The 22,418-nt window shown below is 50.4% G+C and overlaps 1 protein-coding gene across 5 annotated transcripts in view; it reads left to right on the top strand.

Annotated features, from left to right (window-relative positions):
- scaper (S-phase cyclin A-associated protein in the ER) overlaps positions 1 to 22,418 on the top strand; it is a 104,773-nt gene that overhangs the window by 9,561 nt on the left and 72,794 nt on the right. For 3 of the 5 annotated variants that reach the window (XM_031564456.2, XM_031564457.2, XM_031564458.2), the window contains exons 3-11: positions 7,170 to 7,246; positions 8,832 to 9,011; positions 14,813 to 14,913; positions 16,050 to 16,166; positions 17,417 to 17,538; positions 17,865 to 18,121; positions 18,882 to 19,310; positions 21,930 to 22,091; positions 22,299 to 22,365. In XM_031564456.2, the coding sequence (XP_031420316.1) occupies positions 7,170 to 7,246; positions 8,832 to 9,011; positions 14,813 to 14,913; positions 16,050 to 16,166; positions 17,417 to 17,538; positions 17,865 to 18,121; positions 18,882 to 19,310; positions 21,930 to 22,091; positions 22,299 to 22,365 (1,512 nt within the window). The remainder of the gene's footprint in view (positions 1 to 7,169; positions 7,247 to 8,831; positions 9,012 to 14,812; positions 14,914 to 16,049; positions 16,167 to 17,416; positions 17,539 to 17,864; positions 18,122 to 18,881; positions 19,311 to 21,929; positions 22,092 to 22,298; positions 22,366 to 22,418) is intronic. The other 2 variants (XM_031564459.2, XM_031564460.2) reach the window with 1 other exon arrangement.

The following is a 22,418-nucleotide window of genomic DNA, read 5'->3' on the forward strand; positions in this document are numbered from 1 at the left end:
CCTGTGACCTGGGTGACGTTGTCAATGTGCGCTAGCACAAAAGGCCGTCCCACCCAGCAAGCGACCTCTTGGCAATCTTCTTGTGCAAACTCCGAGTGACTGCCAAGGTCTGGCGGTCATCCGAAACTCATAGAACCGTGGTTACATACGTAACCTTCGTTCTATTTCGTTTCTCCTGACCGCCAGAGGCGGTGCTTACAGCACTGGATGACTAATACCAACAAAGTCATGAGGAGTGCCTACCAGCTTCTAGAGATGCCGTAACGGCGTAGGGAGTATCGCTGCCGCGACCGGGTTATGGGATACCACATTCACCCTGTAAAACCTAGTAAAAGTGCAGCCTGACGCCCAGGAGGCTGCCTTGCAGATGTCACTGAGGGGAACCCCCCTCAGAGACGCCCATGAAGTCGCCACACTCCTCGTGGAGTGGGCTCGGACCTGCTGAGGGGCTGGGGAGCCACTGTGCCTGTAGGCCTGTTGGATCGTCTCTGCAATCCATTTAGAGAGCCTCTGTCTGGATAGTGCTTGACCCCTTCTTGGCCCTGTGTGGCAGACAAACAATGCGTCTGACTGACGGCAAGCTGCCGTTCTTGCGACGTAAGTCCTTAGGGTGCGCACTGGACACAACAGTTCTGCGCTCAGGCCCTGTTCTTCCGCCAGGGTGGACTCGAAAGCTGCCAGGCTGAGGGGCTGGTTGGAAAATGTGGAGGAAAGGGTCTTTGGGAGGAAGGCGGGGTTCGGCCACAGGGTGACCCCTTTGCCTTCAGGATGCCACTGCAGGCAATCCGTGCTTACTGACAAGGCGTCTTCATTGAAAGCCAGCTGAGCTCCGTCGTCTGTAAAGGCTCAAACGGGGCTGCACAGAGTTCTCGTAGCACCAGGAGGAGATCCCACTGGGTCACCTGCCTCCGCTGTGGGGGTCTCAGTCGAAGAGCCCCCTTGAGGAACCGAGTCACCAGGGTATGGGACCCGATAGGAGTGACTGCAAGAACTGTAGTACCGCTGGCAGGGGGCAGTGTGCTGGCTCCTGTCCCCGTGCCTGGCACCATTCCGTGAATATTTTCCACCTGTTAGCATAGAGGGCATTGGTGGAGGGTGCCCGCGAGCTGTTAATGGTGAATACCACCGCCTGCTCACAAAGTCCTAGCAGTGGGTCCGGCCCCTCAGGGGCCAGACCCAGAGCTGTAGCCGAGACGGATCTGGATGCCAGATCTGGCCGCCCAGCTGCGATAGTAGATCCCTCCTCACTGGGAGGCACCAAGGTCTCCCGTGCAACAGCTGGAGCAACCTGGGGAACCATACTCTCCCCGGCCACCGGGGAGCGATTAGTAGCAGCTCGTGCTCCTCTGTTTCCAACCTGTGCAAGGTGGGCCAAATTAGTGGCAGAGGAGGAAAAGCGTATAGCTGCAGTCTCGGCCATGTATGCGCCAGTGCGTCCCGGCCTAGCGGGCCTGGCTCCGAGAGGCTGAACCAGAGGGAACACTGAGTCGATTCTCGAGAGGCGAATAGGTCCACCTCTGCCCTGCCATATCGACCCCATACCGCCTGTACCACCTCTGGATGGAGTCCCCATTCCCCTGGGTCGGGGCTCCCCCGGGACAGGAGATCTGAGGCTCTGTTGTAAGTGCCGGGCAAATACATAGCCCTCAGGCTCAATAGGTGCTGATGGGTCTCCTGCAAGAGCTGCTGGGCAACCCCTAAGCACTGCAGCGATCTGGTGCCTCCCTGGTGGTTGATATAATACACCGCTGACATATTGTCCGACCTGACCAGCACATGCCTCCCTACTAGCGCAGGGAGGAAGTGCCTTAGAGCCAGCAGCACCGCCCGAAGCTCTAGCACATTTATGTGCTGCCGCTTCTGCTGGGGGCTCCAACGACCTCTGGCTGTCTGACGCTGCCACACGGCGCCCCACCCTATCTGGGAAGCGTCCGTGGTCACCACCTCCCTCCGGGAAGGAATAGCGCCCAACGGAACTCCCTGGGTCAGGTACTTCCTCCTCCTCCAAGGATGGAGGAACCTCCTGCAGCTGGTGGTAAGCCTCACAAGTCTGTGTCTGTGCCGCACGTGATGGAGGCCCAGGCTGTTTAGCCAGATTTGGAAAGGCCTCAGCGCCAGGAGGCCTAGTGGGATCAGGGATGCGGCTGATGTTAGCATCCCCAGTAGGCGTTGGAAGGATCTCAGGGTCAGAGCCCTGTGTCCTCTGAAGCGCGCCACGAGCTGCTGGATTCCGTCGACCCGCTGTTGAGAGGGGACAGCCCTCATCGCCTGCGAATCGATGGCCATGCCCAAGAACCCAGTCTGCTGACGGGGAACTAGGGAACTCTTTCTGAGGTTCAGTCTGAGCCCTAGACCCGTGATATGCGCCATCAACGCGGCAACATCGCTGCGGGCCTGTACTTCCGACTGGGAGCAGATAAGCCAGTCGTCCAGGTAGGGCAAAATGCGCATTCCCTCGGCCTGCAGTGGAGCCAGAGCAGCTGCGACGCACCTGGTGAACACCCGGGGTGCCAGAGCTATTCCAAACGGTAGTACCCGAAATTGGTACGCCCGACCCCCGAAGGCGAACCTGTGGAATTGCCTGTGGTGTGGTGCGATTGGGACGTGGAAGTAAGCGTCCTTCAAGTCGATGGTCGTGAACCAATCGTTCTTCCGAATGCTGTGCAGAACCTCCTTGGTGCGCAGCATATGAAACCTCAGTGTCTTGAGATGAGTATTTAAGTGTCTGAGATCTAGAATGGGGCGGAGCCCGCCATCCTTCTTGGGAATTATGAAATAGGTTGAGTAGAACCCACCTTCGTGTGTAGGCGCGTCGACCTGTTCGATGGCCTCTTTTTGGAGGAGAGCGCCGATCTCCTGACGTAGGGCTAGGGCCTTCCCCGGGTTGGTGACGGTGGTGGTCTTGACCCCACGGAACTTTGGCGGTCGGCCTTGAAATTGGATACTGTAACCCTGAGACAGGGTTGCCAGTACCCAGGGGTCCGATGTCACCGCTTCCCAGCGCCTGAGATGTTGGCTGGAGAAGCGGCCGACCGCCGTTGTACTGCTGTCACTGCCTGCCCCCTCTCCCCCTCCGGTCTCTAGAGGGGTAACGGGCCGTGGCTTGGGCGCCCTGTGTAGGGCGACGTGTGCGGGTGGCGGGGGGTGGGCGAGATCTGTCTGACTGGTGAAACCTCTCTGACTGCCGTGTCCGCGGCTGGCTGACTGGCCACTGTGCGGGTGCCTCAGCTCTTAGTGGTGGGGGCCCGCGTCTAGTCTGGCTCTCCCGACGAAGGCTCGCAAACTGCTGCCTGGCCTGTATGACCTGCACACTGCGCTCCAGGGCCTGCTGTGCAGCCTGACCAAACAACTCCCCGGGGACCACCGGGAGAGAACGTAGTGCCCTCCTGCCTGGCTCGGCTAGGGGGGATTGGGCCACCCATATCTGGCGACGGGCTAAAGTCAAATACGACATTAGCCTACCGAGCGCTCTCGACATAAAGGCAAACGCCTGTAGCGAGGAGTCACACAACCCCTGGGACGCCGACGCATCCCCTGTGCCCTGCAGTGTCTGGGTGAGAGCCAGCATTAAGTGGGACATTGAATTCCCGATGCGTGCCGTACGAGCGGCTGCATCATAACACCTCACAATGAGGTCATCTGTCAGCCGGCATTGTGGGCGGGGGCAGCGAGCATGGGGCCTAAGCGCCTCATCGGGGGACAGTATTAAGGCCGCCACCGACGGCTCCACATTAGGCATCCTTTCAAGCCCATAGGTGGACGCACCCTGCATGGCCGACAGGACCCTGCAGTTGGTGGGGAGGTGGGAAAATTGTCTGGGGTCTGCCCAGCACCTCTGCAGCTCCTCAATGTACGGAGCTGAGGGTGGGACCGCAAAGGCAGTCTGCTGTACCGCGGTTCTAAAAAACGCATTCTGGGGGGGCACCGCCACAGGGACCGGGTCCAGCCCCAATCTAGCTCCTGGGCACTCCTTACTGGTGACAGCGTCGGTGGTGACCGCTCCGCCTGATCGGCTGGTGGGGTTCGAGCGTGTACGCTACCACCCTGCCCTGTGTGTGTTGGAGGCTGCAAATTGGCCAACAGCGCCTTAATACTCTCCAACTCTGTGGTCACTGAGTCCACCTTCTGTGCCAGTCCACTCTTCTTCCTCTTTGCCTTAACGGTGGTCTGCCGTGTATTACTACGGCGCTTAGTCGGCCGTAGCACTCTCTCGTGTGCCCGTTCATGGGGCTGTGCAGTGCCTGTCTCCACCTCCACTAACCTAGCTGCCCGAGCTGTCAGGCTTAGGCAGTTACAACTCATGCAGGCAATCTCTGTTAGCCCCTGTCTCAGATGCTCAACGCCCAGACAGGCGGGGCACTCCATATGGCCATCCTCTGGCTTGAGAGGGGCCCGGCAGCTAGCACAGATGGTCAACATCTTGCCCTGTACTGCTAGTTCTGGCTTCCAGCGAGAAGCACTTAGCCAGCCTAGTATAAGCCTGATGGGGCTGCCTTCAAAGGCTAGCAGGCACGTGAGGGCGTGTACACCCCTGCTCTGCTCTAGCAATGAGACCGAGAGCGGGTACACTCAGGTCCGGTGTGAACAGACGGTCGTCTCTTCCCAACCGATGCTATCTTACGCCAAAAGACTCATAAAGGAGTCTTAACTTCTTCACAGAGCGAGACACACTCCGAAATGAAAACAAACGTGTTAACCCAGGCTACAAGAGTGAGTACACTCAGGCACCGTATAATCCGACGGTGGTTCCCCACCGCCGCTAACTTAAACAAAAAGATCCGTAACAGAATCTTAATTTAGTAACAGAGCGAGACACACTCCGAATGAAAAACAAAATATGTTAAACCAGGCTACAGAGCGAGCACCCTCAGGCTCCGTGCTATCCAACGGTGGTTCCCAACCACCGCTAATTTAAACAAAAAAAATCCGTAATAGAGTTTTACTTTAATCATAGAGCGAGACACACTCCGAAATGAAAAAGCCGTGTCAAACCAGGCTACTGCAGCAGTGGAGCGAGCACACTGCACAGCGGCTGTCACAAACAAAACTTACAATAACAAGTTTACCTACCTTACAAACTCCGGTGCTGTAAACTTAGCTGTTAAGCTAAGTCTAGCTCTGTCCATCAACGTTCGTCTAATATGGCCGTAGCCTGCCGGGTAGCTGTCTAACTGAAGATACTAAGGACACTATATCCAGAGAAAACCGGCGAGAACACCGTTCAGCTGGGTTATTTCCACCTGTGCCGAGTGAGCGGGGCCGCTCCGGTCCAGGCTACACTTCAAGTAAGAAAAACAACCAGTTAGCTTACCCGCTTTGATGCGAACAAAAAACAACTTCGAATAACGCAGTTTCTCGGAGGGTGAATATCCACTGCCCCGACCACAATGGGTAACGAAACTACTAGCGTAAATCACAAATGTCGACCTGCTCTTGCGAGAAGATGCAAGAGGTCGCTTGCTGGGTGGGACGGCCTTTTGTGCTAGCGCACATTGACGACGTCACCCAGGTCACAGGTGACTTTGTTGGTATTAACACTCGACCTGCACGTACGTGCGATGGAAATCCAGTGCTGTAAGCACCGCCTCTGGCGGTCAGGAGAAACGAAATAGAACTGCTACCACCTTTAGGCTAATATGTCACATGTTTCCTTTCCCATCTACATGGATCCTGTGATCAGGGATGTAGTCTTTAGTTCCCACATACTATTGTGGCACCTTTGGCCTCTTCAAATGCCCTTTGGGGGCCTGGTGTGCTGAATTGTATGTTTCAAAAGGACTATAACTCTGCAAGCAGAGTATGGAGAAAACTACAGATACTGAATATCTTCATAGTGATACAGCGCAATTCAAGCAGGAAGCTCAAGTTGCTAAATAAGATACACAATACAGAGCTGACCACCAGATGGGACATTGTGAAATACATGACAAATTCAATTAGAATTTAGCTCTTTTGCTTCTAACCTACTCAGAAACTCTGTCAAGGGTCATATTAGAGGCCCACTGCCCTGTGTCCTTGGAGCAAATGTGGGCTGGCTGGTTGTCTGCCCGCCCAGTGCAGGGCTCTCCCCTCCAGAACTCAGCTGGGGGTTTAACAGGATGCGGGGGCTCAAAGTGGCAGCTAATGGACCAGCCGCTCTTTCTGTCCTGCGGATCAGATGGAGGGGGGGGGGGGGGATCGATGAGCTCCCCTGTCGGCATGAATTTAACACCGAACCACGCTGCTACTGTTTGACGCGCGCCGCAGGGCAGAGTTGACACGAGGGGCCTCAGAGGAAAGCCGATTTCAGGAGGGGGGTTGGATTGGAGGGTGCGTTGCACCATCAACAAAGCCTACAGGGTCTGACTGCATGGCACACAAACTGAACTCAGTGTAGAGAGACTGTACTAGTGTGATGTCACCATCTTCCCTACCCAATCATACCTGGCTGGTTTCGCTCTGAAACCCAAGTCTGTTGATATTTTTTTTGTACACAAAGGACTGACTACCTTTCTCCTGAGACACTTCGAACTCATCTGGGGCTCTGCTGAATGTGAAAATATAACAAAAAGGAGGCAGTGCAGATTGTGGAGTCTGACTCTGGACCATCCACACAAGAGCCGTGTCTGAGCAGCTTTGTCCTATTGCGGCATCTAGGTTCTTGCCCCAGATTTGGACACAAGTCATTTTCTTGGCCGATGCAGTCCCATGTTGCCTGTATTAGAGGGGTATTTTTAGATGGCCATGGCCACATTTTGTTCCCTCTCTTGGAGAACAACAACAAAAAAGAGATTGTGTTTGGGCCAGTGCCCAGTTAAGCTCCTCTCAGAGGGCGGGGGTAGAGCTGAAACATGCCCCTGTTTCTGGAGGGTCGGACTAGAAACAGGCTCTTAAGGTGGCAGAGACTAGGCCCGCTGTGTGCTGCCTACGCCATAAACTGTTCCTGCTGTGCAGTTTGTTGTTCTTGGTAGGACTGCTGCCTCAGGGCTCTGACACATGTCTCACTCTCTCACTCTCAGCCCCTCTCCCACTCTCTCTCCCCGTTGAAGCTTCGATCTCCTGGCACCAAGCTTTTATGTCTGTGATGTTTTGTACGCCATTAAAATTTTATATTTATTTCACTCTCCTCCTTCTCTCTCTCTCTCTCTGTCTTGTTCTCTCTCACTCGCTCTTTGTATTCTGTTCTACAGGAAAATCGAAAACTCAGACCAACAGCCATGCAAGAACACAGAGGATCAACACTGGTCAGCATAGGAACAAAAAGCAGGTATGTGTTTGTCTGCTTTATATTTATTTAAGTCATCCACTTGTATGTGCAATATGGAGATTTTGTTGTCAGAAATAAAGGTATATCTGGATTTACAACAGACTATCATCAAGATGTGTTTTTTCTAACTTTTCTCGTACAGCAGGTGTTTCTGTTTGTCGTTTGTATTACATGTAGGCCACTTAATATATATAAAATATGCAAAACACCCGAAACCAAGAACTAAAATGCTCAAATGTGCTAGAATATTAGGAAGCATTACCTTTAAATAGAATATCTATTAAACAGAATTGCAGTCACCCGGAGATGAACAGATCAGGAAGGCTTCTAGGGGGTGTTGATGCACATGTTGTACCACTAGAGGGAGCCAGAGATCTATGTAATGCCAGATGCAGATGGTTTTGAAACCATAAAAACATTTTGCAAAATAATCAGCAATACCCAAAGTAGCATGGACAGAGCGTACCTTCAAAATAATAGTAAAATGGTAAGGGTACCCCCTGTTGTCTTGATTGTTTTCAGCTACTGTTCTGTTTATGTGTTCAGGAGACATCAAAATGTATTGTCAAATAAATAGCAATACCCAAATCCATGACACTAAAGGATTTATCTTACTTACTATCTTGTAATGCAAAATAAAAGGGTGCCCCTGAAACACATGTTTTGACTGTTCTAAGCTACAGTTGTGTTGCTGTGGTGTCCCGCTGAAGCTGTTGTTTGATTTGTGTGTACTGATCTTGAATAAGCCCAGTATGTGTGTGGATATTTCCCCCCAGCCATAGCTCATGTGCTGTATTCATGTGCTGAAACACTCTTTAGCTGCAGCTCGGCGCACCAAAAGGACATTGATTCATGTTATTGACTGCTGACAAATGAGCCCTCAGTGGGCCTGCCTGCCAGCCATGGCCACATGTCTCTCTCTCTCTTTCTTTCTTTCTTTCTTTCTTTCTTTGGTCTTTTGTCTTATTTTTCTATGTCTGTCTTTATATTTCTCTTGTTAGTTGTCTCTACCTCTCCACTTGTCTCCATATTTTCTCCATATAGTGTTGGTCATGGTAAGCATGGTGTAGTGCCACCTTGCCTCATTACCCCAGAACCCTGTGTAGGAGCACCCCTCCATCATGACCTGATTTTCTCTAATTCTCTGGATCTTTTTCTACACGGAAGACAACGGCATGTAACCCACACAGTGTGAACCTGGCTTTGCTCCGTGTGTGTCTGGGTGCCCGACAGAGCAGCTGTGCATATTCTTTTGTCATTCAGATGTACTTGTATATTTAAAAAATATATATATATTTTTTAAACTTGGTCCAATTTCCCCAGTATGTCAAGTGGTTGCTGTGGTTTCGTGTGATGGTCTGAAGCCTTACAATGTTAGGGGCTAATATGTGTGTCAAGACCAGATGGATTGTGTCAAGAAAAAAAAAATCCTCCACTCACTCACTTACACCCCCATTCACACTCACTCAACCTCACTGTTGTATAAACTTGCGATGGATGGGTAAATCCAGCCAGCCCAAAACAAACTTACAGTCTCTTTCTCTCCCCTCCCGCTGTCTGTCCTCCTCTCCCTCTCCCCCTGTAGGGTAGCGGGGGTGGGCCGCTGTCCGATAAGGGCTCTGAGAAGAGCCCCACCAAGGCGCGGCAGCCGCGGAAGGTGGATCTGCGCGCCCGCTACTGGGCCTTCCTGTTCGATAACCTGCGCCGAGCCGTGGACGAGATCTACGTCACCTGCGAGTCCGACCAGAGTGTAGTGGAGTGCAAGGTGATGCACACCCCCCTCCCCACACACACATACACACTTATGTATATACACACACACACACATACATACATACATACATACATACATACATACATATATACATATACTTTTGGCTTTTTTTCTACTATGCCTGTAAAGTAGCTTTAGGCTATTTGCATTGCTCTCTAGGGCTGGAGACTGTTGGCCACACAGGTTTGCGCCTTAATCTTTGCCTATCTGAAAGCCATGCGGTATGACGGCATTTGTAAAGGGCTTGGGTTTTGGCATGCTGTAGCCTTTGTGAAGAGAAACAGCAGTGTCCAGTAAGATGCATGCATGCCAATACATCCAAAGGGGAAGACATTTTATGACTGTTGTGATATACAATTTTTTTTAAATATATATTTTGACAACATGGTTATCTGCTTTACCTATATTCTCATGGAAAAAATGAGCAAGTTTAGTGTAAAACAATTATTGTTCTGGCCCTAGTTTTTAGTTTTATAAACAGACAAAGAAAAGAAGAAGAATGGATTTCCCCATTTTCTGAGGGACTCCAGCAGTGTCATTTAGTTATTAAGCGTGACATGTTACTATTGTGCACCTGATTTCTCAGTTCACTGGTTCTGACCGGACACTCAGCAAGCTGTGTCATTTGGGGTATTTGATAGTGTCATATTTAATCATGTTTTGGCACAGATATTTTGGCACATGGTTTGGCACACCTCTGATTTATGTCTTGCTTGAATCACTCTTGATCGCTGGAGTCCGTTGCTATGTCTGTGTGTCTGTGTCTGTGTCTGTGTGTGTGTCTGTGTGTGTGTCTGTGTGTGTGTCTGTGTGTGTGTGTGTGTGTGTGTGTGTGTGCGCGCATCTGTGTCACATCGCCAGCACTAAATTCACTCGGCCTACGCCTTCAGCCAATCTGACAAGGGAGTGGAACATGAACTTGTAGCTGTCGGATAATTTTTCTCTAAGATTCTTTGTCTGGTTTTCTGTTGACCTTTTGTTGAGGCCATGGATATGACAGTTTGTTTGACATGTTTGCTTCTTTAATCATCGTCGAATTGTTCCTCTTCACGGAAGTCTTCTTGTCTACAGCAGCCGAACAAAAGCTCCACCACCAAACTTTTGCAACCCTTTCCTACAATATCCATGCATCATCATGACCACTAGAGGGAGCTAAACATTTGATTAACACCCCAGAAACACAGCCTTCCCTCCATCTCTCTCCATTTCTCACTCTCTCTCCCTCTCTCTCTCTCTCTCCCCCTCTGTCTCTCCCTCACATTCTTGTTGTTTTCTGGTTTGTGTCAGAAAGGCCTTTGAAGGTGTGCTGGTGAGAGAATTATCACTAGACGCCCTCTCGGGCCATCCTGAGGGGAGAGGAGATTGATGACCACATGTAAACAGTGGAGGTGTGTGGAAGTGTGTGAGTGTGAATCAGAGAAAGGCTGTGTGTTTCACTGTGTGTGTGTATGTGTGTGTCTGAAGGAGGGTCTGTCTATCTGTGTGTGTGTGTATGCATGTGCGTTTGGTTGTGAGGGAAAGCGAGTGAGTGAGTGAGCGAGTGAGTGAGCGAGAGAGGTGGGGGTGGCTGTGATGAAGTCTGGGGTAGGATAACGGGCCTGCTCTTTTGTTTGGCCGCGGCAGAGGCGCATCAGGCGGGCGGGGGGGTACGACGACTAGCCGCGCGCGAAGCTTCAGCGCACAGGCGAACCTTTGAGCTTTCGCGCCGTCCACTGGCCCTGTCCCCTGTACATGGTTTCAATTTATCGCCGTGTTTATGTTGCTGAAGACTTTTTTCACCAAGCCTCACCTCCTTCCACTGTGCCTTCTGCTGGTCTCCCGTTACCTGGGGGCACATATCTCCTCTGTTAGGGTCCTCTGGCTTGGCTTCAGCTCCCTCTGAGCCGCTGTTTACCCTGGCAGCGTGAGCCGCCGTTAATGCTGCGCTGCGTGTCTGCGTGTGTGTGTGTGTGTGTTCGGGCTGAGGGGAACGCTGCCGTTCATGGGTGTGTGGCTACTGTGTCTGTGCTGTCATTGTGCGTATGACTCTGTGTGTGTGTGTGTGTGTGGCCGTTGGCCTGAGGCGTATTGATCGGCGTGTAGAGCACAATTGTGCTGAGCGCGGCCCTGCCCTGTGCCCAGCGCCTGCGGTGAGCGCCACTGAGCGTGCCGCGAATCTGTGGTTGCCGCGCTGACAGCAGGGGATATGTAAAGTCATCCGGCTCGCTGTGTGCGTGTGCATGGTTGTGTTTGTTGGAGAGCGAGAGAGACCTCTGACGTATATGTGTTAGTCTGTGTGTATGAGGGAGAGAGTTGCGTGTGTGTGTGTTTGTGTGAGAAAGGCAGAGATCTCAGCTATGTGTGTGCGTTTGTATGAATGTGAGTGCATATGTACTCGTACTATCTCTGAGAGAGTCCCTTGGCTCCTGTTGTTAACCCAGTGAAATGTCCCCAGTGCTCAGGTCCCTGGTCTTGTCTCCTGACCCCAGCAGTAACGGCCCCATTGTGCAGGTCCCTGTCTGGCGTCGTTCTGACACCCAGAATGCACTGGGCCAGCTGAGTGATGGGAGCTGGCGCACGCCCATCCCCTGGAGCAGAGTAAATTAAACCCATCACACACACACACACGCAGACACGCACGCGCACACACACACACACACACACACACACGCACACATAAGACTTCTCCCACACAACATGAAAACAGCAGCACAAGTAGCAGTGTCCTGGCAGATGCTCCTCCTTTTCACTGTATTCCTGCATTCCTGTATTCCTGTATCAGCTCACTGCTACTCAGACACACGCCCTGTCGGCCTGTGGGCTTATTTTAACCCCCCCAAATAATTCACATTTTTGGTCAACTTGTTGACTTTTTGAAAGTGAGCGTGTATGGTGTTTGATAACAAAATGACCAGATCATAATCATCATATTTTGCCTCGTATGAAAGGAGGTGCTGCTTCATCATAACCCATATTAAATGGTTCTAGGTTTTCTATGAGTAGTGCTATGTGTGTGGGGTGTCCATGTTTGTGCCTGTGTGAGTCAGTGGGTTCTTCTCTGCGCTCCTGCTGAGCTCAGCTGATTTATGCTCATATTTTAATCACGCCCATATCTTTAACCCGCCGCCCAGAGGCCTAATTAGTTCTTATCAGGCGTTTGTTTCAGCCTGGCTCTGATTTATGCCAGCGTGGAGCGCTGTTGCGGGGGGGGGGCCAGAACAGAAAGCCCCGTGGCCCACGTTCAACACCCGCAACGCAACGCGGGCAAAGATAACTCTTGTCCAGGGTGCTTTATTTCTGTTTTTCTTTTGCTTTTTCCTCCCTTGCTCCTTTGAAGAAAAATGTGGTTGGAAAGTGTGGTTTTTTTTTTGGTGTGTGTGTGGGGGGGGGGGGGTCAGGAGGGAACAGCTCACCAGAAGCTTGTCTGGGTTAGTGGCCAGCTTCTTTGCCTCAAAGGCTTTTTGAGCCCAGTTTTTAGTTTGAACTGGCTGCAATATCATTTCCTCTCTTTTGCACCATGTGTCTACAGAATGCATATATTATATATATGTGTGTGTGTGTGTGTGTATATATATATATATATATATATATATCAAGACATAGTAAAAGTAAAAATAATTACATTTATAATTTGAAATTAAAGGTGGAAGAAGGCCTGTCTTGATTGAATCGTGGACGGGGGTGTGGACTTTTATCCATTGGGCATGTACATATACGTGTGTGTGTGTGTGTGTGTGTGTGTGATGCCATATGTGTCTGGATGGTTTTAACAATTTCATGAGCTTCCCATCTCTCTCGCTAATACACACACTCACACACTCTCCATCTCCTGGGTGGCATATTTCCCCTGCCGTGTGGCTGTTCATCAGCCGAGGAGCGCTTGCTTCTCCTGCCTATGGGCCTGAGCCTGTTAACCAGCCCCTAATCAGCTGCCAGCCCCCTGCACACATCTTTCACTGGCCTGACTCCTCTATTAACTAAATGCACCGCCGAGCTTTACTCTCAATTACCACTCCCTCCTCACTCCCCATCCATCACACATACGTCTGTTTCACAGCATTTCTGTGCTGTCGCTCACTCCTTCTCGGCTCCACCCCTTCTATACACACACACACACACACACACACACACACACACACACATAATTCTCCCTCTCTCTACACACACACACACACACACACACATAATTCTCCCTCTCTCTCCACACACACACACACACCCATACACACAGCCTTTCTCTTACACACACACACACACGCACCCTCTCACTCATTTTCTCTGAGCCTCACACGCGCTCGCTCATTCTCTGTTTCTCTCACTTCACACACACACACACACACACATACACACACACACAAAAGCCGAAGCACTGAACTAATCACACACAGTAGGATGCTGGGCTAGATGTCTTAACAGAACATCTTAAGTCACACGTAGTCTCCATCCTCTTTGCTCAGTGACACAGAACCCACTGTTTTATTGCATCATTTGATTTCTTAAAACATCTTCCATGATCGTCACCCCCGTGTCAGTGCATCCACACAAGTACATGCAAATAATCTGTGAGTTCCACCCTGCCCCCGCCTATATGTGCCCCACTCCTTCTCACACTCTGGCTGCACAGAGCTGAGAATTAGCCCTTTTCTTCCTCTTAATGTCACCTACAATCAAGATTTCTGCCTTACCACCCAGAAGCAGAGTATCGTCTTCCCCAGTCGTGGTTCTCAGTGCCCTGCATGTTGGCGCTGTAAACAGGCCCTGCCATGAGGGCAGGCCGCTGGATCGCGATCCGCCTGCTGGCATGGGCAGGCAGTTCCAGCCAGGGCACAGGGATTCCCCCGGGTACCCGTGCCCTGAGATTGGGTATCAGGTAGACAATGGTGTGCCGTCACCCGCCTCGCTCCCTGTGCCAGTAAGTCGAAATGATTACAAGCCAATCAAATGTGCCAGGGCCCCCTGTCTGCAAAACCAGGCGGTAATTCCAGCCCGCACCTCTTGTGAGAGACCAGCGAGGCGAGGAGGGGCAGGGCACAGCTTCGTTGTTGTTCTCGCTCTTTTTTTTTTTCTCTCTCTTTCCTTCTTTCGTCTTGTCTTTTTCTTTTTCTCCTTTCCCCTGTGGACTCTTTTGTGCTGCCTCGGTCCCTTTGTCAGTGGAGAGGTTTTCTGGCGGAGGGTGAGATTTGCTCCAGTGATTGTGACCCTGCCCAGATGCCCGTGTGTGTGTGTGTGTGTGTGTGTGTGTGTGTGTGTGTGTGTGTGTGTGTGTGTGTGTGTGTGTGTGTGTGTGTGTGTGTGTGTGTGTGTGTGTGTGTGTGTGTGTGTGTGTGTGTGTGTGTGTGGTGGGGGGGTCTGGGGTAGGGCGGTGGGTGTCTGGTTACTGGAGCCCCTGAGGTGCTCTGGGGCCCTGCGGCTCCACCAAGACTCTGGGGGTTGGTCTCTGAGGACAGCCCTACTGCTGAAACACAGCCACCAGACCACAGCGCTGAAACACACACACACACACACACACACACACACACACAGTGTGAATTAAGGTGCACCCACACAGACTATTATTATTATATTATTACAATTATTTGAGGTAATGGTCATGACATTTTGAATATGAATACAAAATGGGTGGCTGGTCGGGCTGGGCGCAAGAATATTTATCCATTTCAGTCCATGACTGTAGAGAGGACATAACACACAACATATCCAGTGCTTAAAGCAATATGTGAATAATTTCATCACATGTGATTTTTTTTTCTGGAACAGGACTGCCTTATGTATCCACCTTGCAGACCCCATAACCTCAGTGTTGTATCTCACAGGAGGTGCTGATGATGCTGGACAACTATGTGCGTGACTTCAAAGCCCTCATCGACTGGATTCAACTCCAGGAGAAGCTGGAGAAGACAGATGCTCAAAACAGGTAGATCCCCATACACACACACACACACCCAAGCCCAGTCCTTATAAACCCTTATCTGTAATGTTGGGGGTGTCTTTGTGAAGTTTTAAGAAAGTAGAACTTTTTCTGAAGGTAAACCGGTAGAAAAGTGGTTTTCTTTTGGTGGTACCTCTGAGGGCTATCTCATAGCATTACACTAGCATAGTTTAAAGTACTCCTCCTCGTGGAACACCAAAGATTTTTTTTAATCTATATCTATCTTTATGGTCTTGTTGGTATGACATTATTTAGGCTAAACCTTATGATTTTTAGGCCTTTTTGTTACATCACCCCCTTTTAAGCTTGCGCTTGCTTGTCCTATTTTCACTTGCGAAGCTGCTTTAAGACAATTTAAAGTTGTGAAAGACACTATACAAATAAAGCTGACTTTATTTATGACTTGATGGCCTAATGTAGCTTAAATCTGCCAGCCAAAGAAAGAGTGAGAGGCAGAGACAAGCCAAGCCAGAGAACTGTTCCAGGTTCTGAATTACTCCTTTTCTAGAGCGTTTGGTTCTGCGCTCAAAGGATCCTTCTGTCACGCTAACGGCTCCCAGTGGTGGCGAATCCCCTCCTACAGGGGAAGTGGCATCTCTGGTCTCACACAGAGCCGATCAATACCAAGGCTGTAATTCAAGGTGATCCTGCCGGGTATTGGCTCCCTCTTTAAGCGAATGACTGAATGGCCACAACACCCGTAAATTGATTAAGGTATTAAAAAAAAAAAAAAATCCAAGCTTTTAAGTTGCTGCCCAATTTGTACTTTTTTTTTTAAAAACAGACTGTTGGTATTGATCGGCTGAACCTTTTGTTTGAGTAGCCTTTTTTTTTTTTGCAACCAAATACAACTCAATTGGAAATGAAAAGCAGTCCTTATATTTCTGTGTTGGATGCCAATGAACAATTTCTTATTGCTGAGTATTAGATTTCCCCCTTTTGTAGTGTGGTCTTGTTGTTGTATTATGATTTATTGTATTTCCTCTCATCTAGAAGTAATTTGCTTCTGTCAACTCCTTTTTCTCGAGTAAACTAACAATATATATATTTTTTAATTACATTTTGCATTTTTAAACCTGTATATGTGAAACATTTTGTAATTTTGTAACCTTTGCCTCCAGACCCACGTCGTTGGCCTGGGAAGTCCGCAAGATGTCTCCAGGTCGTCACGTCATGCCCAGCCCCTCTGCAGACCGCATGGTGCCCTCACCCAACGCCCGCCGCAACCTCAACTTCGGGTAGGCCCACCTGTGCCACTCGTTCCTCTCATGCCAGCTCTCCTCGTGTGACTGCGATATGAACCGTTCTGTGCTAACCACCACCACTCCTGATCCATCTCAGAGGCCCTGACCCAGGCAAAGGCAGTCGATTTCATAGTTTTGTTCTGTGTCCAATATCTTAAGTTGTGTTAATTGGCAAATCCCAAGTGCTGACAGAACATAACAAACCCCTCTGTCTGGGTCTTTGAAATGATGTCATGCCATCTTTTGGTATGGATTTCAGATGCCAATTCCAGACACCCACACACACACTCACACAGGCACTCACACACTCCTTCAGCATGAGGCTCACTAAAAGTGGACCTGACGGCTTGTTTCCTTAAGCCATTATTGTTGGATGCGATAACACTCTCACTCCCATCCACATTAACGCTTGTTTTTCGACTTCGGCCATTAGCCTTTTACTGGTAGCGTAAAGGAAACACAATTGCTCATTAGATTAAGAGGGCTTTGAATGCCTAAATTAAGGAATCAATAGAAGATATGATATGCCACAAGCCCAGACTACGGTTTCACAATGCGCGTATTGTCTGGCAGTGGGGTGACTAGGTGTGTGTGTGTGGCTTCGATCTTTTATGGTGAAGCATTTGTTATAATGTAATTTTTTTTCCTCCAGGGTTTCTCTCCCACTCCATCTCTCGGCTGCATTCCATGCAGAGCAGGCGGAGGGTGGTGCAGATGCTAAGTGTGGTTAAAGACTGCTGAAGCATGGGTTCAATATCTGCATTACTCTGTAATCGGATCCCGCAGGAAATGGATATTGATCAAGATGGAGGGCCGTTTGCCCCGAGATATCCGGCGTGCAGGCAGGCAGGGAGGCAGGGGTGGAGGAAGAGAGAGGGAGGGAGAGCGAGAGGAGTGGAAACTGTCAGATTTAGGTGGACGTCTGTTTGTGACATGCTCGATCCAGACTCACCAGCCTGTCACAGTCAGTTAGAAAACCACCCTCTGGCCTAGCTGCAAGCACACAGGCTCCAGAGAGATGGATGGCCCCAGCTCGCTTGTGTTGGGTTGCCGTTTTTGAATTCATGTACAGTCTGTGTGGGTTTCAAACGTGTGTGGTCGTTTGTGCGCGGAGAACTGTGTACTAGTGGAACAGGCGGTGGGGTGGGTAAGCATGTCTCGCTACTAACCTAGCAGCTGTGTTACATCATTCAACAGAAGTGCAGCAGCCTTGACACTGAGGTGTGTGTGTGTGTGTCCCACAGGGGTCCCCCTCCGACACTGGCCCGTCTATCCCACACGGGACTGAGCTGGGCCGACCGGGTCAAGTTCTCCCAGTCCCTCCCCGTGCCCGGCCAGAGTGTCACCTGTGCTGCAGAGAAGCAAGGTGAGCCCCGGCGCTTCCCCCCCGCATCCCTGCGAACACCACCTGCTCACTGCTTTGCAATGCTAATCGTACCTTCAGACACTAAACATCAGAGTTGCATGGAGAACTGAGAGAGTGTGTTTGTGTTTATCTGGCATGGTTAAATTGTGTGCTGAACCATATTCATTATTGCAGGTGAAATGTAGTCATTGTATATGTTTGTTTTCTTACTGCATGAGTGTTCATGTTTCACTCATGTTTATGTGTCCTTTTCCGTGTGTGTGTGTGTGTGTGTGTGTGTGTGTGTGTGTGTGTGTGTGTGTGTGTGTGTGTGTGTCCGCACACAGGAAAGAAGGATGCTGAGGGCTGGGAGACGGTCCAGCGCGGCCGCCCCGCCAGGCCTCGTTCGGCGGCCATCGTCGCCAAGGTGACCCCAGTTATGGCGCAGGTCAGCCCCAAGGACGACAGCGACAAGGAGAACCAAAACAAGGCCCTAATCCAGCCGGACCGTAGCCCCCAGGACAAAGACCCGGCCCAGCCCAACCAGCAGGACCCTCGAGACCCTCGCCCCGACAGCGAGAACGAGAAGGCGCCCGTCATCGAGGTACTGACGTCAGGCCAGCTGGGGAGATAGCCAACCCCCCCTCCTCCTCACAACACACCCCCAGACCCCCACCCATGAATTATGCACAGCCCCCAGCCGTCAGAACGGATCGTAGGGTTATGGTAACATAAGAGTCTTATCTGCCACAGTGTTTTTGTTTTGGCCTGGGCTGTAGGAACAGACATGCTGGCCAGACCAGCAGGGCCCCTGGGGGAGAGGGGGTGTAGGGAGGAGGGGCGGGATGGGGGTGGGGGGATATCGGCTTTGCCAGCATTGATTTTTGTACATGTATCGTGAGATTCCAGAGACAGAAATATCAGATGTATCCTCATGAAATATACATGCACGCAGTGTGTCCCACCGCGGTCACTCCTCGGAATCGGTGTGTGCGCTGGGCCACCCTGTGTTCGCCGTTTCTGATTTGCATGTCTGTAATGTTGTTGTTTTTTTGCTTTGCTTTGTTGCCGTTTCATTCCATCATTTGTTGTATCGTGTATCAGGCATGTTATTGCAACTCCCAGCATGATGTGTACTGTCAGTTTGATATCCATAGTATTTTTTTAATGTTGGCTTGAGGGTGTTTACCATTTCCAGTGAGCTTGTTGGGATGCATTGCAGTGTTGTGGTGACTTTGCATGTAATATGGTGTGTTTTGTGTGTATGTTTGTGATCTCTTTTGTGTGTGTGTGTGTGTGTGTGTGTGTGTGTGCTTGTGTGTGTGTTCTGTGTGTGTGTGTGTTCTATCTGTGTGATGGTGCAGTCCCTCTCTGACAGTGCACGGGACCAGGAGCAGTGTGTCATTGCACCCCAAGAGGAAGTGCCACCCCCTGCCCCCCCCCCTGACACCCCCCAGCCTTCCAACCAGAACCAGGCAGCCCTATCCCCAACCCAGACCCAGACCCCAGCCTGTGAACCGGCCTCCGAGGCCTTAGCTCCAGCGTCAGCCCCGGATCCACCTCTTGACTCTCCACCCTCACCCCCTCCTCCGGAACCCCCTCTCCTGCCCGGCCCGGCCCAGGCAGAGGAGGGTCAGGGTGGGCAGGGGCCTCTGGGGGAGTGGGAGGCTTTGGGGGTGGCGGTGGTGGCTGCAGTGGAGGGCACGGCACCATCTGCTGCGGCAGCATCGCGGCAGACTCCCCTGGCGGAGGTGAAACTGGAGAGTGTGCTGGACCCCACAGAGCTTTCCACCGTGAGTGCTGAGAGACGCGGGGTCCACAGCCCCCACCCCCTCAACTGCACTACCTCCCCCACCACTGCCACTGCTGCAAACCAAACCACCAGCCCGTCTAAACAAACCCAATCTCACAGAAACTCTCCAGCCATTATAGGTTCCCTTGTACAGACATAACCGTTACATTCCCCACATACACATTTGCTCAGACACACACACACACACACACACACACACACACACACACACACGCACACACTCTTCTTACAATCCACAAAACCCCAAGCTAGTACGATAGTTGGTGTTTGGATACGTATGTGCAACTAGATGTTCTGGTTTGCAGCTTAGGAGCTACATTCACAGTACCACCCCTGCCCCACCCAATAGCTTAGTTCTGTCAGGGTGTGGTGTACGTATATGAACAAGTGCTAGGTTTTGACTGCCCTAAGGATATCTTCATTAACAGTTGTTTCTTATGGTATTTCAAAGCTCTTTTTTTTTTTGCAGTTGTCAGTATTTGAGTGTAAAATTGTGTCTTATTTGTACAGCTATAGGCACATTTTGAGGTTTCAAGTCAGGTCTGTCATGCCCAGTGTGTGTAAGAAATGACCAGACCACTTGTCCAGAGCGCCTGTTAGGCTAGTGAGCAGCACAGCCAGGGATTCATTTTTCACACACATTTCCATCTCTGTCACAGCAGAGAGCCTGAGCTACCAGAGCCAGCATGCTAGGGGTTAATGAAGGTCAAACACCCCCTTCACACACACACACACACACACACACACACACACACACACACACACACACACACACACTCTTACACACTCACACAGTCTCTCTCTCACACACACACACACACACACACACACATGGCACTTCTCACATGGCCACTGTCATAGATCTCCTGACAGTACCATAGACCACATTTAGGCCTTATGCCTTTAAATATAGAGATGGATTGGTTTTGAATGGTCCTAGGGGGGTTGGAGTTGGGGTGAGGGGTGGGGTGGGGCCCTTGGCTCACATCAAACAGACCTGTTTCTCTAGGCGAGAGCGAGGGAGAGAGAGCGGGAAGGGGGTGGAGGTAGACACCTCGTCGGGTGACTGCGATAAGACTGGTGGTGTTTAGACTCCAGAGCAGGCTCCTAGTGTTGAGAGAAGCCCCTGTCTCATTAGACTCATTCAGCCATGCAAAAAAGCAGCATCTTGACCAAGTAGTAGAAACCAGTTAGTGACCTGATCTCCTCTCACACACACACACGCGCACACACACACACACACACACACACACACACACACACACATGCATGCGCACACACACATGCGCACACATACGTACACAGACACGTTCACAAACACGTGCGCACACACACACACACACATGCACGTACACACACACGCACAGACACGTGCACACACACACACACACACACATACACGTGCACAGCTGCTGTGATGCTGCACACTGCACTACACACATCCTACTTACTAGTCGCTGCCCCACTGTCCAGCAGTCACTTCTGTTGAGTCGTAAAATACAATTACTGCCGCACTTGAAGACAGTCTCCTTACTACGTTATTATTGTATGGTGAAATGTAGTTTTAGTGTGTTGACGCCTTTTGCTGTTGATACTAGTCAGCACATTGTATCCCCTGACGTCGCATCGGTGTACACAGAACTGCCCTCAAAAGCAGCTGACCAAAGAGGGCTGTTTTATTTCAGGACTTGCGTAAGCTTTGTCCCTGACCTGAGGTATGAGGGCCGTACCTGACCGTACCGGTGTGTCCGAGGTCAGTGAGGTGTGTGTGGCGGGGCCTTCGGCCTGGCATCTCCTCCTCATTCTCATAGTGAGCAAGTGTGTCATGCATGGCCCCTGGCTACGCCAACGCCGCCTTCACACATGGCTCTCGTTGTGATTGGTGGTGTGCTTTGTCTGCAGTTTGTGCTGTGCATTTTAAGGGTTTTATTCTAATTCATTCATTTAATATTGTTTCTTTTTTTTATTCAAGTGCATTGTCATGATTTGGCTTTTACCTTTGGCAGAACTGGTGAGAGAGACCAGGTTAGCGCATATATTAGGGGTACTAGGTAACATGCATGGGGATAAAAAAGGACATTCATAAATACATCTTCGAATGGAGGATTCAACTGGAAAACACTTTGATTGATTGGTGAATTTGGGAGAAGTGAGGAGTTTGGTTGCCCCCTGCTTGATGTGAGTTTTTGCTCTGTATTGGTGGCATGCTATTGTGTATTTTCATTCATTTTTGTTGTTGTTTGTCAACAAGATTGCTAACAGTGCAACTGACTCAGCACTCCTCCTGAATTCTCCATCTGGTAGAAACTAGTTACTAGAATGATCTGGCCCCAATCTGGATGCTAATAATAATAATAATAGTAATTTGCAAATAGTAATTTGCAGCGCACTCTTCATTCAGTTGAATCTCAGAGTGCCACAGAGCCCGTACATAGTAAAAACATAGTTAAAACATAGTCAGGGCTATCAGGGCCACATCAGTTGCTAATATCTAGGTGATCTTAGCTAAACCTACATGAAGTGAGCCTGACCCCTGACCCCTGACCTGGCAGCTAGCAGGGAAAGAGTGACTGATTGAGCTCCTGTGGGTTGCCAACAGCCCCAGTCCATGGCCGAGGTCTTAGCCAAGAAGGAGGAGCTGGCCGACCGGCTGGAGAAGGCCAACGAGGAGGCCATTGCCAGCGCCATTGCAGAGGAGGAGCAGCTCACACGGGAGATCCAGGCCGAGAACAACGAGCTGGAGACCGACAACGACTTCTCCGTACGTGCACAAACACCGTTTTTTTTTATATACACAGAATTATTTGAAGAAGTAAAGACCTTTAGAACTCCTGTCTTTATAGTGATGTGCAAATCGATGATGTGACTTCTAACAAGAGTTTTGGTGTACAGTTGTAGCTGTATATATGCTGCGTTCATTGGTATGTGGAAGTGAGGGAGCTGTGCTGTTGCTCTTGTGTTTCCGCAGGCAAGCATTGGCAGTGTAGGCTGTGGACTCAACCTGGACTGGACTGACATGTTGGCTGACTACGATGGTACAGCTGTTTTGTGTTTTATCATTTCCTGAGTGGAACCCAATTGGGTGGTG

This window comes from Clupea harengus, chromosome 3 (assembly GCF_900700415.2).
Source record: "Clupea harengus chromosome 3, Ch_v2.0.2, whole genome shotgun sequence".
In the NCBI taxonomy this organism is placed as follows: Eukaryota; Metazoa; Chordata; class Actinopteri; order Clupeiformes; family Clupeidae; genus Clupea; species Clupea harengus.